We start from the raw sequence: 14,177 nt of genomic DNA, 5'->3' as shown, positions 1-14,177 counted from the left end.
GGAAATATTTCTATTTATTTTTCTACTGTGGATAGAAATAAATATATATTTTTAATTTAATTTTTAATTTTTGATATTAAAATATATTTTCAAAGTCAAACTTTACATTCATGTTTCCTTAGTTCAAATTTGACCGCGGACTAATTTTTCATTGGTTCTTCTTGTAGAACTGATACTCGACAGCCAATTAAATTTAGTACCGTTCACTTATTCTGTGGAAACTTGTGAACAAGCCTTTAACTTTTCACGCATGATTTTTAGGTTATGTTGCATGACAGACAGTAAACAAATATACCCGAAATATCCAAAAAACCAAGTGTAAATTGAGTAATTATCGTTATTATTAACATTTATCACAATGAGTTCGAGTGGAATAAAATATATGAAGAAACCGTGAGTTGGAAAATGTTTTTAATTATTCTATCTGTTTTTTTTAAATCGAAAACTTCAATATAATTATTTACGTATGTGAACAAAATTTCCTGTATTTTTACCGTTTTAAGTAATTAATTATAACAGTTTTTAATTCTCTCTGGTAAATTTAATACTTTTAATATCTCCGTCCAAATTTAAATAAATATCTCACTTTCATAACTTTTAGTAAATTTACTAAACTGTAAACAAATTTTCTGTCGATTTAGTTTTCTTACGGAATTTTAGTTTATATTTTTTTTTATTAATATTTTTCGCAAAATCAATTAGTATTTACTGATCGAATATAATTCACTGCAAACAATTTTTCGCTACTAGATGTTAATTATCGATAATTTGGAATTAAATAAATACGCGTTTAATTCTCTATTATAAAATAATGAACTTATTTTATAAGACTTGAACAGTCTCCAAAAGAAATATTTTTGGTTTTCTAACAAATTTCACTAAACACCTTTGACAGAAATCCATTTCCACAAGGAATGAGGTGTCAAAAATGTTTGGAAATGGGTCATTGGAGTTATGAGTGCAAAGGAAAACGAAAGTACGTTCACAGATCGTCACGAACAACACTCCTTCGGAAGCAATTGCAAAAAAAGGAGACCCCTGATATGTAAGTTTTTATTCTATCCTCTTTTTAATCTATATTTTAGATTCTAATTTATAAAAAAAGTTAAACGATTAACAGGGTTGCCAGAAAAATTTAATTAAATAATTAAATTTTACGAGAAAATTGATTTAAAATTGTATTAAAAATGATTGAAATTGTGCGATGAGTTTTATTATTTATGAAAATAATTGAATTCTTGGGACGAATTTTACAAAAATATTTTTAAATAATTGATTTTCTTTGAAAAATTTTATGAAAATTGTGATTTAAATACTTGAATTCCTGTGAAAATTTTATTACCTATTTATAAAAGTAATTAAATGTTTGCAAAGAATTTAAAAAAATTTTTTGCTAAAATAATTGAATTCTTTTGGAAACTTTTATTAAAATACTAGATATTGAAAATTATTGAATTTAGGAAAAGTTTTGAGAATAATTGAAATTTTGCCAAGAATTTTAATTAAATTTTTGAAAATAATTGAAATTTTACCTAGAATTTAAAAAGAATTTTTGAAAATAATTGAATTTTTGCGAAGAATTTTATTACTTTTGTAAATAATTGAATTTTTGCCGAGAATTTTATTTCTTTTGCCGAGAATTTTATTTCTTTTGAAAATAATTATATTTCTGCGAAAAATTTTATTACTTTTGAAAATAATTGAATTTTTGCAATTATTTGAAACTTCTCAAAAATTCAATTTTTTTTATTATTATTTTCTGAAGGCAAACCCTGTGGCAACCCTGATTTAAAAAAGAAATTATAAAAAGTTGCAAATTTTTAAAAATGTTTAAAAAAAGTTTTTTGTGTAAATCATAGAAAGTACTTACTTGATTTTTTTCTCTCCTAAGTGAACCGGAAACTGCGGTGGTCAAGGAGGAGAAGGTTAAGAAGAATAAGAAAAGGAAGGATTCTGTCAGTTCGAGTAGTTCAGAAAGTTCATCAAGTTCAAGTAGTGATAGTGATAGTTCATCGGATTCGGATTCAAGTAACAGTGACTCGAGTAGCTCTAGTAGTTCTAGTAGCAGTTCCAGTTCTTCGAGCAGCAGCAGTAGCAGTAATTCAAGTCACACTTCTAGTAAAGTATCGAGCAAGAAAAAAAAAAAGATAAAACATAATTAGTTAAAAAAATTCTTTTTTTTTAATCAATCAATTCCTAATTCTGTAAATTTCAACAAATGATTGTAATTATTTTTGTAATCTATTGTCATGACGTTTTTATTAAAACAAAATTTATTAATTCTTGTTTTTTTTCTTTTTGACGTTGTTTCATGGATCTTCAGTTTTTTTAAATAGAAAAAAAAACATTTATAAATTAATTAAAATAGTTAAAAAAGTAAAAAAAATTTAATTCAACTTACGCGAATTTCTTTGTCCGTTTTTTTCTTAGAAAAATATAAATAAAATGGTATAAAAAGAGGGAGGTAGACATTTTTTTCGGAGGGATTAATCGCAATCCATGGCGGGTAGAATGTTTACTATTACTTTTCGTTTTGGATCGTAACTGAAGTGATTCATTTTGAATATTTCGCTTTCGTAGAATGATGAGAGATCGTGAATTTTTATCTGCCTCGCCTGAAATAAGATTATTTAACATTAATTAAAAGAAAGTAATAATTAATAATTATGAATTAATAATTAAATTAAATTCTTTCGAGAAAATGTAATTAAAATTGTATTGAAAATAATTGAATTGCTCTCAAGAATTTTATTATTTATGAGAATAATTAAATTCTTGCGAAAATTTTTTTTTTAATAATAAACAAGAATATTTAATATTATTAATGAAACTAGAGAGAAAAGAAACTTTACCCGATCTTGAAGTTCTTTTTCGGAAACTTCGACAGTTGTGACACGATTGCCATGCATTGCACGTTGGAAAGCAAGATGATCGTGAGTGATTCCCCTCAGGATGTGATAGAGAAGATCACTGTGATCCTCCTTGTAGTTAAGATCGGCTTTGAATGTCTGAAATAAAAATGATTAGATTTTGTGATAATATTCGAGAAAGTCACTATTTTTGAGAATAAATTGAAAAAAGTCGCAATATTTGAAAATAAGTCAAAAAAAGTCTCATTTTTTGAAATTTTGTAATATATACACACCTGCATCATACTCTTTTTAACCGAATATTTTTGTGTCTCGACGAAACTCTGCAGAACCATTTTGATAGCCATATTAACGTCCTCCTCACGAATGTAATCACGTAACTGCATTTTTGCACACGCCTCCGACATTCTTATAATTGCCTCAATATGTCGGACAGTGATCGGAAGACTTCCCGTCGACTTTAAAATCAATTCAAAATTTCCCATTCAATAAATAAATCTTTTATGAAAAGTAAACCTGTTATTCCAAAGTGTATACTCACCAAACTCTCTTGACGCAGATCTTTATATTTTCTGGCAATTTTATCATTGTCAATGTTCGTTAATTTCGGATGAACGTTTTGCTTCGCGTAAACAATGTATTTTTTCAAGAGATCCTGAGGTATTGGCAATTCCGTGCTGGGAGTTTGGAAATCAAGTATTTCTGAATCGTCGGAGAAATTTGGATGATGTTTAATGTGTGAATTGACGACGAATTTCGCCAGCCTCTCATCATCATTTGCGTCTTTTTCATCCTTAACGATACACAAAATATCGAAACGCGAAAGAATTGGATCCGATAGATTTACCTGTAGGGAAAAGAGAATTTTTGTTAATTATCTATTTTTTCCAAATATTGAAAATATTTTATAAAAAATTTTTTGTACATTTTCGGAGAAAGTCATGCTGGGATCGTATCTTCCGCCTATGGGATTAGCGGCAGCAATAACTGAACATCGAGCTTGAAGTGATGTCACGATACCGGCTTTTGAAATTGAAATCGTTTGTTGTTCCATGGCTTCGTGAATTGATGTTCTGTCTTGATCGTTCATCTAAATTACAAAAAAAAAGTTTGTACGTAAGTAAATCTAGTAATTAGAGCCAAAATTCTATTTTTAAAAAAATTAAATTAAAAGGAAATTATTGTCAGAAATAGAAAAAATGGAAGAAGTTGCATAAGAATTTATGGTAATTTTATAGTTTTTGAAGCAAACAAAAAAGACACAAAAATTCGTAATTTTCTTGTGAATTCTAAAAATTAAATTTTTTTCCAGTACTTTTAATAAAAATCCCTAACTTTTTCCTGATTTTCCTGACCTGTGGCAACCCTGGAATAAAAATAAAAGCTTACTTTATCGAACTCGTCAATGAGACAAATTCCCGTGTCGGCCAAAACTAAAGCTCCAGCTTCCAAGGTCCATTCTCTTGTTTGCGGCGAACGTCTCACGTAAGCCGTGAGACCGACAGCCGAAGCTCCTTGACCAGTTGTGAAAATCGCTCTCGGTGCTATTTTCTCCGTATATTTCAAAAACTGCGATTTTGCCGTTCCCGGGTCTCCACAAACCAGAACGTTAATGTCTCCTCTCACCTTGTGCTTCTTTCCTGAAATGAGAAAAAAAAACAATAAAGTTTATTTTTCTCCAATTTACGACGCACTCTCAACAAAAGAATACTATTTTCTCAACCTGGATTTTTGGAAACACCGCCGAAAATTGCCATTGCCAATGCTTGCTTAATGAACTTGTGTCCGTAAATCGAAGGCGCCATACTCGCAACAATTCGATCTGTGATTCTCGGATCTTTGCTCAATTCCCTAATACTGTTCACGTCCTCTTCCGTTAACGATGCAACGATATCCTTTGAATCCTTCACGTGCAAATGATTCGCGAGAAGAACAGTGGAGAATATCGGAAAACCCTCGTTTGTATTTAACGAACCATCGTAATTATTCGTATAAATTCCCGTGACGTCAATTTCATCGCCGGGTTTACAACGATCACACAAATCAGACAATAAAATGCAATCCTTACTTCGCGGAATACGCCCCGCGGGAATTCTTCCCGGCGATTCTTGAATTGTTATCTTTTGATAGTTACGATACAACGTTTGCTCCATATTAATCTAAATGAGAAAAATTAAAAATCTTCAATAATTGAATAATCTTCTAAATTACACTTTCTTACTTTCTCTAATTTTACAATTAAAGGTAATTCAAGTAAAAAATTAATCAAATACCATGAAAGGACCAGTGCTCTGACATTGTGGACAGGAACCAGGTTTGAATTCTGTACTTTGCGATTGGACGAACGGACCCAAAACGCAAGCACATTTATTGCAATCGAATTTCACGACTGATAATTGTGGCATAACTCCGGTTGTCGCCGTCACCACACCTAGAGTTCTTACCAGTTGATTTACATGCAATTTCCTGGGAACACAAAAAATTTTGTCATTTTCTGGTTTCGTACTCGATAATTAATTTTAAAAAGTAGCAAAAAGGAGCTTAAAGTCAGAAAAAGTAGTAAAAGAGTAGCTATCGAAAAATTGACTTTTTGCAAGAGTAGAATTTAGTAAATAAGTGCAAAGTCTGTTAATATTTAAATTTTATACCTGAATGTTCGCAGTTCTTCAATTAAAGGCAATTCGGAAATTCGCACGTGAATTTCAGTCGTGACACGTTCGTAACTTGGGAAGATTGTCAATACCAATTCTTTTGCAACTTCGTCAAAAATTTCAAGCATTTTGAATGGTGCTTCCGGTAAGAAGTAAGCTAAAATATGTTCCTTGCTGGCGAGAACTGTAAATTCGACAACAAAACTCGACTGAAAGGGAAATTTTTATTTTTGTAAATTAAAAAAGAAAATTATATTCTTGAATAATTTATTGATTAATTTAATATTACCTGATTGCTTTCGCACATGTGTCGAATTCGTTCTTTGTACATATGTTGTCCCTTGGAATTTGTATAAGTTCTGAGGAAATTTTTAAATCGATTTGCAATTTCGGTGCGTGGTCCCAACATTGAGACCCATTCCTTCACCGAATGGCCTTTTGTGTCTTCTAAATTCTCAATTGACTCGATCATCTGAAATGATTGATTGTTGAGTAAATCATTTTTTTCTAATGAAAGAATTTTTTTAATGAAAAGTGAATTAAAGAAAATTACCTCCTCCTCTTCAAGTTCTCCAGCGGCTGCTTTCTCGGCCATTCTTCTCTTGTGTGATGGCATCAACTCGTCATCACTATCCTCTGAAATTAATAAATATTTATTATTGGAAAATTGGAATTTTTGATTAGTTTTTGCGAATGCAAAATAAAATTAACCATAAAATAGATCTCTGTCATCTCTTATAATTCCAGCGGCACGATCTCGCTTTCTCATCTCGTCCTCAGCGAGCGCTCGATCTCCTTGCGAAATTTCTGAATAATCTTCGTCGTCCATGAGATTTCGATCGTAACGATCGAGAGCCGACATTGGTCGGTAATCGCTGTGAAAAAAATTGCAAAAGAAACAATATTAAAACTTACCATTTGAATTTTAATTGCAAAAGGAAAATTTATAAACATACGCTTCCATATTATCGCCAAACAATTCCTCTCCTTCCTCATCTTCTTCATTTGGAATGTCATTCTCGTCTCCGAGTAAATCGCTTTCATCAGCAAAAGGTTCGTCAATATCGGGAGCTGGTGATGTTAAAGCTTCACGATAACGATCAGAGCGAACTGGCGAACTTGGTTGACTCTACAAAATCAAAAAATAATAATAATATTTTAATAAAAAAATGTAAACAAACATTTTCGTGAGCAAAATAAACAAACGAAAGCATAACAATTAATTATAATTTAATTATTTAGTAAATTTATTTTATTATATTTACATTTTAAATAAGAATTAAAAGGATTTTTAAAACTATTCTAACATTCGCCAGAGCAAACAAAATGACAAAAAACTTACCATAATGAAAAAATTAGTCTCAGGAGAATATGTCGAAAAACTTGGTAGACTCCTAACCAAATTGTAATAAAGCACTTAAATTCTGTTGAATTTGTCAATTAATTTTCCTACAGTCGGCTTTGTTTTTCTTAAAATTAAATGCAATAATCACAGCACGTTTAACGAGACCCAAACAATCAGCAACAAGTGAAACCGGAAAACGAGAATGTTTTGGCGGGAGTTCTTGAAAATTTGCCTTAAACGAGACAATTTCTCTCGACCAATCAGAAAATAGTATAGTTTGGAAAAGCACCTTTATGTACTTTGCGCGGGCTATCTTTGAAATTCAAACTCTATTAAAAGTTAAAAATACTTTTATTTGGAATTATTATTTAATTATAATTATTATTCCTCGATAATAAGTAATAAAAAATTCCTAGTCTACTACAAATGAAAAGAGTTTATGCACTATTTTATTGTTTGGTTTTTATGGGTTTTTATTGACAGGGGTGGGAACGAAAATTCTAGATTGCAGCGCCTTTTGTTGGTAGCCATTTTAGGAAACAATTTTTTTTTCAAACAAATATCCTCCCCTAATCAGAATGTTTACATTGTACCGTATTTTCCCAAAAAGTAAACATATTTGTTATTGTTTACTTAAAACAGTAACAATAATTATCCAGTATTTCTTTATAAACATTTATTACTTTTATCGAGTTTCTTGTAAAATAAATAAAAATAGATCTTCGTTTTACTGAACAAATTCTAACTGCTTTTTGAACATTTAAAATTGAAAACGTTTTATAGTAAAACAAGTTAAAAAACAAGATATTAAAATTATATTTAAGAAGAAAAAGAAAATTATAAAATGCAGGAAACTTCAGAATATGCGAAAATATTGGTCGAACATCGTGTCAAAAAAGAAATGGTAGAATTTAATAAGGAAAAAATTGAAGAACTAGAAAAGACTTTGAAAACCGAAAAAGAACAATTAGTAAAATTTATTTATTTACCTTTCGGATTTTTTTCCATTGCTTCGTATTATTATAATTTTACTATTATATAATCGTTACCTGAGAATCTTTTTTCAAGGACAAATTAAGGGAGAAACAGTACAAACTTCAAGACAATTATTGCGAGACTGTTTGGAATTTTTCAAAAAAACATGATTTTGGTAATTTTTTTGTAAATTATCCAAGACAAAGGATCCCCCCGCCATGTAATTGTGAATTTCTCAAAGAGACTACTGAAAAAATTGAAAAAGGCATTAAGGCAATTTTATTAATTTCTAGATTTGCGTAAATAATTCACAACAATTATTTATTTATTTTTTGTCATTTTTCAGAGATTCAAGAAAACGAAGAACTTCAGAAACTGAATAACGAAATCAAAAGTTTAGAACTTGAATTAAAGAATTTCGAGGAAGAAGAAGAGGAAATTGAAAATACGAAAAAAAGGAATCTAAAATTCTCTTCCGATGACGATAATGAAATTGAAAGGTTTAAATTTTTGTTTCATCTTAATTGTGCATTCATTTTCTTTAAATAGTTTCAGATTCCTTTCATAATTTTAGTAATTTTTAGATTAACCGAAATTCTTGAAAAGTCACAAGAGGATTTAAAATTCCTAGAGAATGAAATTGTGAAACATCGACAAAATGAGCAAGTGGCAACAAAAGATGTTGAAACAAATTCGTTTGTAAAAATAATGTCGAAAACAATAGAAAGAGGTTACGAAAAACCTAAAAAATTGAAACTCGCCAAAGAAATTTCGCATAGAAAGCATATTCCACTGTTGAATTGTCCAAATACGATAGACAATTATATGATAGTAAAAGGGAAAAATAATCCTTCAACACAAGAGATAAATTATCAAACAAAAAATGAAGAAGCAGTGGAAAATTATCAATTATTAAAAAATCCTAATCAACAAGAATCTGTTATTTTGAGTTCATGGACTCGAAATACTGTTCCAAATGATTTTTCTTTTGTAGAAGCGGAAAGTTCGACGTCAGGAACATTTTCAAAGAAAATGGAAATAAAATCAATGGTAAGAGTAAAAAAAAATTTAATTATCCCTTTTTCGCTCTAAAATAATTAATAATCAACTAATTTTGAAATGAATTCCTTAACAAGGTTGCCACAAGAATATAATTTTCTTTTTCTCTGACTTTTTTCTGATTTCCAGACAAAATTTCGACTTTTTCTCAGATCCTAAAGAATATTTCCAAAGATTTGAATTTGAAACCTTTTCAAAATGCAATTAATTCTAAAAATTCATCCTCTGATGCTTCTAATATTCAATTATTATCTAAAAATTTAACTTAAATTAATTTTAAAATCAATTTTTATTTAAAAAATTCTATGAGAATTCCATTATGTAAATACAAAAATAATTAATTTATTAAAGAATTGAATTCTTTTGACAAATTATAATAAAATTTTTAAGAATAATTACATTTTTCGTGGAATTGAATTAAAATTGTATTGAAATAATTAAATTTCCTGTGAAATTTTTATTACTTATGAAATCAATAGAATTATTGTGGAGAATTTTATAAAAAAATGTTAAATAATTGATTTTTTTTTAAATTCCTGCAAATTCTATTTTAAATAATTGAAATCCTGTGAAATTTTTTTATCATTTGTAAATAATTGAAATCATTTGGAAAATTCCATTTTAATAGTAAATATTGAAAATTATTGAATTGAGAAAAATTTTTGAAAATAATTGATATTTTGAAAAGAATTTTATTAAAATTCCTGAAAATAATTGAATTCTTAACAAGAATTTTATTATTTATGAATATAATTGAATGTTGCAAAAAAATTTTATTAAAACTCTTGAAAATAATTGAAGTTTGTAGAAAAATTTTACTATTTGTAAAAATAATTAAAATCTTGACGAGGATTTTAAAGATTTTTTTTTGAAAATAATTGTATCTCTACGAAGAATTTTATTACTTTTGAAAATAATTGAATTCTTGTGATGACTAGAATTTAATTTTGCAAAGAATTTTATCAAAATTTCTGAAAATAATTGAATTCTTGACAAGAACTTTATAATTTATGAGAATAATTGAATTTTGCAAAGAATTCTATTAAAATTCTTGAAAATAATTTAATATCTATAAGGAATCTTATTATTATTTATCGAGATAATTAAATTCTTTTGAAAAAATTGGTTCATATTTTAGAAATAATATTAAATATTATATACAAAAAATTCGATTAATTTCAACAGAATGAAAATTAAAATTGTTCAAATAATTAATTTTACAAAATGGATAATACTTTATATTACTTTTGAAATTTTTAAGTAACATTTTATTCATTAAGTAATTTATATGTAAGTTATTATTTTATAACCTTGAAGAATTAAATTATTTTGAAAGAAATTATTGGCGGAAATAGAAAAAATTGAAGCTTTTTTTTATTAGAATTCGAAGTAATTTCAGAGTTTATAGTGCAAACAAAAAAGACAGAATTCATAAGAAAATTCTGAATTTTTGTGTCTTTTTTTGTTTAGTAAGGAAAAGTACAGGAAAAAATTTAGTTTTTAGAATTCATAAGAAAGTTCTGAATTTTCGGAAAAATTAAATTTTTTCCTTGATTTTTTCCTGATTTTCCTGACCTGTGTCAATCCTGTTCAAATTGAAATAAAACTAGAATATGAAAAGTAAAATATGATAATCAAAATATATTCCAGATATCGGAGGGAAAATCAAAAAGTTTTACTCCAAAAAGAAAAAGTTCGATTGCAGAGAAATTCTCCCAAAAATTGAATGAAAAACTAAATAAATCGACGGAATTGTAAATATTTTTCAAAGAAATAAATCGAAACAATGCGGTACAGTACATTTTGTATATTTAGAAATATTTATACGTTCATCTATATTAAGTATAATATACACTGAAATACATTAATATTACATATTGTTTTTTAAATTGTACACGTAATATTACGTTTTATTCAACAATTTCACGATACGAGAATAGTTGACTATTCAGCTTTATTAATTTCTTTTTTTTAAATTATTATCCACATAAAGTCCACTCTCAGAATGTGTAATTTATATAGGACGTCTATGGCATTTAAAAACTGTTTAACAGTTTGCTTTAACAAATTAATATTACACTTTTTCTTTAACTTTCAATCAACTTTTTTTTTCCTTTCCTTATCATGTATACGAATAAACAATACTTTTTATATCTAAAATTTATAAATTAAAATTAAAGAATTTTTTGAAAGAAATGTTTTCATTTTTAGAAAAAGTAATTATTTTCAAAATGTTCAATGACAGATTTTTTTTCTTTTGAAATTCCCAAATATTTTTGATAAAACAAGTAAATAAAAATCTGATAAATTTCTCCTTTCTGTTTATCTCACTCTTGCTCTCTTTGTTTGTTCTTTTTTTTAATCTTAATAATAATTTTTTTTCAGATATCTATCTAATGCTAATCTACAAGAACTTTTGTGGATGGTTGAAAGTATTTTTTGCCCTGAGGTATGATACGAAAGATTCTAAGCAAGGATGTTAAAAAAATATACACTGAATACTACAATTTTTTTTAAGTATTCCGAGTGTTAATTTGAAATTCGAAAAATTTTAAATAAAAATTTTTAATTGTTTTGATGAGGAATAGATTTTTTTTCTCATTTTTCAAAATCATTAATTCTAAATCTCTAAGTAGATAAAATACTTTATAAAATAATATTTTTTGTGTTCGCGTAAAATTCTGTTTCTTACGAGCTAGACAATTTTTATACGAAATACGTTTTAACCATTTCGAATAATTTTTTTTATTTATAAAATCAATGAGAGAATGTTTTCTCATTCTTCAACAAAATTAAAGATATTTTTTTCTTTACAAAAGTTCTTGCAGCGCCAATTTTTCTCTCGTTTCTAGTCGATAATCAGGATGTGAAAAACAAAAATTTACTCATTCATGAATTGTACTTATAACAGTTTACAATCAGAAATATTTAATCTCAACTTTGAAACAAAATATTCTTAGTGAATAAAAATACTTTACGACTTAAGTTTTGAATTAAAATTTTTAATTAATTTTGGATTAAAAATTAATTTACGATATTCAAATCGAAAAATTCCTATTTATAGTTTTCGATTTAATTTCACATCTTGGAAGGCAAAACTCTTATGTTTCTGTTTAAAAATCACAAGTGTCATTAATTCTCAGAGAAAAATGATTATTTGCGTATATTAAAATATTTCTTTTTCTGACTTTATTCAAGTTTCTATGTATTATTTTATCTTTTTTTTCATCTATTTGCCTGACATAGTGATTTTTATTTTGCTTTTCACACAAACTGACTGCAATATTTTGTCGCTTTGCTTCAACTTTAATTTATCCTTAACGTATAATATAAAATTTCGATCACATTCATTGAAATAACGGATTGGCTATTTTTTCAATTACAATCTATCTCGTATAACGATAGTATTACAAAACTATAAATATTTTTACATACATCTTGTAAATATAGAATTTTTGTTTCAAAAACCAGAAACACTTAACGTTCAAATTAATCATTTATTCCCAAAATCTTAAGTTTCTTATCAAGAAAATTTTTCCCATCATCTTGAATTTATTCATTTTATTGTCATGAAAATTAATGTTTGTTTCTTAAAATACAAACTTTATTTTTCAAAATAATTTTGAATTGAAAAAAAAAATTTTCTTTACGTGAACATTCAAAATTTCGAGAATTATGATTAATAATACAATTAAGTCAGGTTTTAGTAAAAATACTTTGAAGGAAATAATCCGGAATGCTCTTAAAAGTTCTAAATATTTACGAGCGTTGATTCAAAATTCAAAATTTAATGTCTCTCGTAATACTAATAATTAATAATTAATTAACATAATTAAGATAATTAATAATTAATTATCCTCGTATTTATTTAATTAAAAATTAACGATTTTTCGTATTTCTTTCGAAATCAATTAAAATAGATCGATTTATTATAATAAATTATGTAAATAAGTTAACGAAGGAAAATTAGTCGAATTAAAAATTTGTTCCCGTGATAATTTAGAACTTTTGGAACATTAATCAGAAGGTTGAACTCGAATAACATTTACATTCATTGGGGGGAAGAAAAATTGGTCTATCTCGTTGAATAAAAATTCGTTGAAATCGATTTTTATTTACATTTTTATACGAATTTTCTAATTACAAAATTTCGTATGTATCTATTTTATTTTAAGATTCAATATACTTTTAAATAAAAATATATTTATTCAGTAAAGTGTATTTTTTTCTTTTTAATATCAGTCAACAAGAGACTCCAATATTTTTCCCCCTTTTATGAACTTTGACGTAAATACAAACAGAGTTATTATTTTTTCTTAATAATTATTTTCAATAAACTCTTATATCTCAGAAAGAAATCTCAATTTTTACAGACAAAACTCGAATCAATAATTTATTTTTTTCTCCAAAATTACTTGAGAAAGAAAAGAATTTATTTTTTTTTTACAAAATTCTAAATGAATATTTGAAAAATAAATTTTTTTAAAATTAAAAATACTGAATTTTTTTTTTGTTAAATCAAAATGGCACGCGCAGAATTTTAAGTTTTTAAGGCTGAAATATTTCTTTTTTGAGCTTATTTTAAATCATAATATAAATAGTAAATTTGTATTAAGAGATCGTAGATAATGAAAATTAAAAAAAAAAAATTGATGAAGTAGATTTCTATCTATGCCTATAATTTAAGATGAAAAATCGACATTACAACATTGGCACTTATTCCGTATATGCGCTGAAGTTATATTAAATAATATTTTAATAAAACGTACAAAGTACTTTGCAACAATAATATTGCTAAAGTATTCACAACAAGTAAACGAACAACATCGAGTAAAACTCAATTGACATTTATTTATACTCTTATAAAAAAACAGTAATTTTCAAATTCATAATTTTTCACTCATTTTCAGCAAAACCAAAAAATCTCTTATTCGTTCTTAAAAGTTTCGAAAGTTCAAATCAACGATAAATATTCTTTACTTCTTAGAATCTGTATTTTTTTTACAAATTTACAAAAAAATTCTTAACTAAAGATTTAATTATTTTTCTTCTTTGTACAGTAATTTTTTGAAAACAATTTCCTTCAATTTGAACTTTCTAAACTTTTAGAAAAATTATTTGCAATGATTCGTATTTTTTACCGATAATATTCAAGTAATTTTATTTTTTTTTTGAATATTTTTTGTAAGAACAATTTTGCAATTATTTCGAAATAATTTTCACTTTCAACTGAAAGAATTAATTTTTCATTCATTCACTTTAGTCTCTCAATTCAAA

The 14,177-nt window shown here is 26.5% G+C and overlaps 3 protein-coding genes across 5 annotated transcripts; 2 read left to right on the top strand and 1 right to left on the bottom strand.

Moving 5' to 3' along the window:
• Positions 1–240: 240 nt before the first annotated feature.
• On the top strand, positions 241–2,280 carry LOC122511455 (zinc finger CCHC domain-containing protein 10). The gene is made up of 3 exons (XM_043626670.1): positions 241–393; positions 896–1,045; positions 1,892–2,280. The coding sequence occupies exons 1-3, from the start codon at positions 359–361 to the stop codon at positions 2,160–2,162; spliced, it is 456 nt and encodes a 151-aa protein (XP_043482605.1). The 5' UTR covers positions 241–358; the 3' UTR covers positions 2,163–2,280.
• LOC122511453 (DNA replication licensing factor Mcm2) lies at positions 2,159–7,065 on the bottom strand. The gene is made up of 14 exons (XM_043626666.1): positions 6,864–7,065; positions 6,478–6,650; positions 6,233–6,396; positions 6,075–6,157; positions 5,811–5,993; positions 5,519–5,730; positions 5,144–5,336; positions 4,594–5,029; positions 4,260–4,510; positions 3,796–3,960; positions 3,412–3,717; positions 3,146–3,328; positions 2,853–3,008; positions 2,159–2,615 (listed from the first exon to the last, which is right to left on the bottom strand). Exons 1-14 carry the CDS (start codon positions 6,864–6,866, stop codon positions 2,487–2,489), a joined length of 2,637 nt encoding a protein of 878 aa, XP_043482601.1. The 5' UTR covers positions 6,867–7,065; the 3' UTR covers positions 2,159–2,486.
• A 187-nt stretch (positions 7,066–7,252) lies between these two features.
• On the top strand, positions 7,253–11,475 carry LOC122511454 (uncharacterized protein PFB0765w-like). 3 transcript variants are annotated; one of them, XM_043626669.1, is made up of 6 exons: positions 7,253–7,836; positions 7,935–8,016; positions 8,188–8,341; positions 8,426–8,891; positions 10,551–10,691; positions 11,286–11,475. In XM_043626669.1, exons 1-5 carry the CDS (start codon positions 7,711–7,713, stop codon positions 10,656–10,658), a joined length of 936 nt encoding a protein of 311 aa, XP_043482604.1. In that variant the 5' UTR covers positions 7,253–7,710; the 3' UTR covers positions 10,659–10,691; positions 11,286–11,475. The 3 variants fall into 3 exon arrangements, with proteins under 3 accessions (XP_043482604.1, XP_043482602.1, XP_043482603.1); XM_043626667.1 differs by having other exon boundaries at positions 7,935–8,106; XM_043626668.1 differs by having other exon boundaries at positions 7,254–7,770; positions 7,935–8,106.
• The last annotated feature ends 2,702 nt before the right edge of the window (positions 11,476–14,177 follow it).

Source organism: Leptopilina heterotoma, unplaced genomic scaffold (assembly GCF_015476425.1).
Source record: "Leptopilina heterotoma isolate Lh14 unplaced genomic scaffold, ASM1547642v1 Lhet_83, whole genome shotgun sequence".
Taxonomy (NCBI): domain Eukaryota; kingdom Metazoa; phylum Arthropoda; class Insecta; order Hymenoptera; family Figitidae; genus Leptopilina; species Leptopilina heterotoma.
Note: the sequence above shows the minus strand (reverse complement) of the source record. Positions and strands in the feature narration are given on the sequence as shown.

Bases quoted from the DNA above. Each gene is read 5' to 3' on its own strand.
- LOC122511454 (XM_043626667.1), top strand. From the start codon at position 7,711: ATGCAGGAAACTTCAGAATATGCGAAAATATTGGTCGAACATCGTGTC. The intron at 8,107-8,187 runs GCATTAAGGCAA...GTCATTTTTCAG, and splicing joins TACTGAAAAAATTGAAAAAG to AGATTCAAGAAAACGAAGAA. The intron at 8,892-10,550 runs GTAAGAGTAAAA...AATATATTCCAG, and splicing joins AAATGGAAATAAAATCAATG to ATATCGGAGGGAAAATCAAA.
- LOC122511455 (XM_043626670.1), top strand. From the start codon at position 359: ATGAGTTCGAGTGGAATAAAATATATGAAGAAACC. The intron at 394-895 runs GTGAGTTGGAAA...CACCTTTGACAG, and splicing joins ATAAAATATATGAAGAAACC to AAATCCATTTCCACAAGGAA. The intron at 1,046-1,891 runs GTAAGTTTTTAT...TTCTCTCCTAAG, and splicing joins AAAAAGGAGACCCCTGATAT to TGAACCGGAAACTGCGGTGG.
- LOC122511453 (XM_043626666.1), bottom strand. The intron at 6,397-6,477 runs GTATGTTTATAA...TTTTTTTCACAG, and splicing joins TTTGGCGATAATATGGAAGC to CGATTACCGACCAATGTCGG. The intron at 3,009-3,145 runs GTGTGTATATAT...TTTTTATTTCAG, and splicing joins TTAAAAAGAGTATGATGCAG to ACATTCAAAGCCGATCTTAA.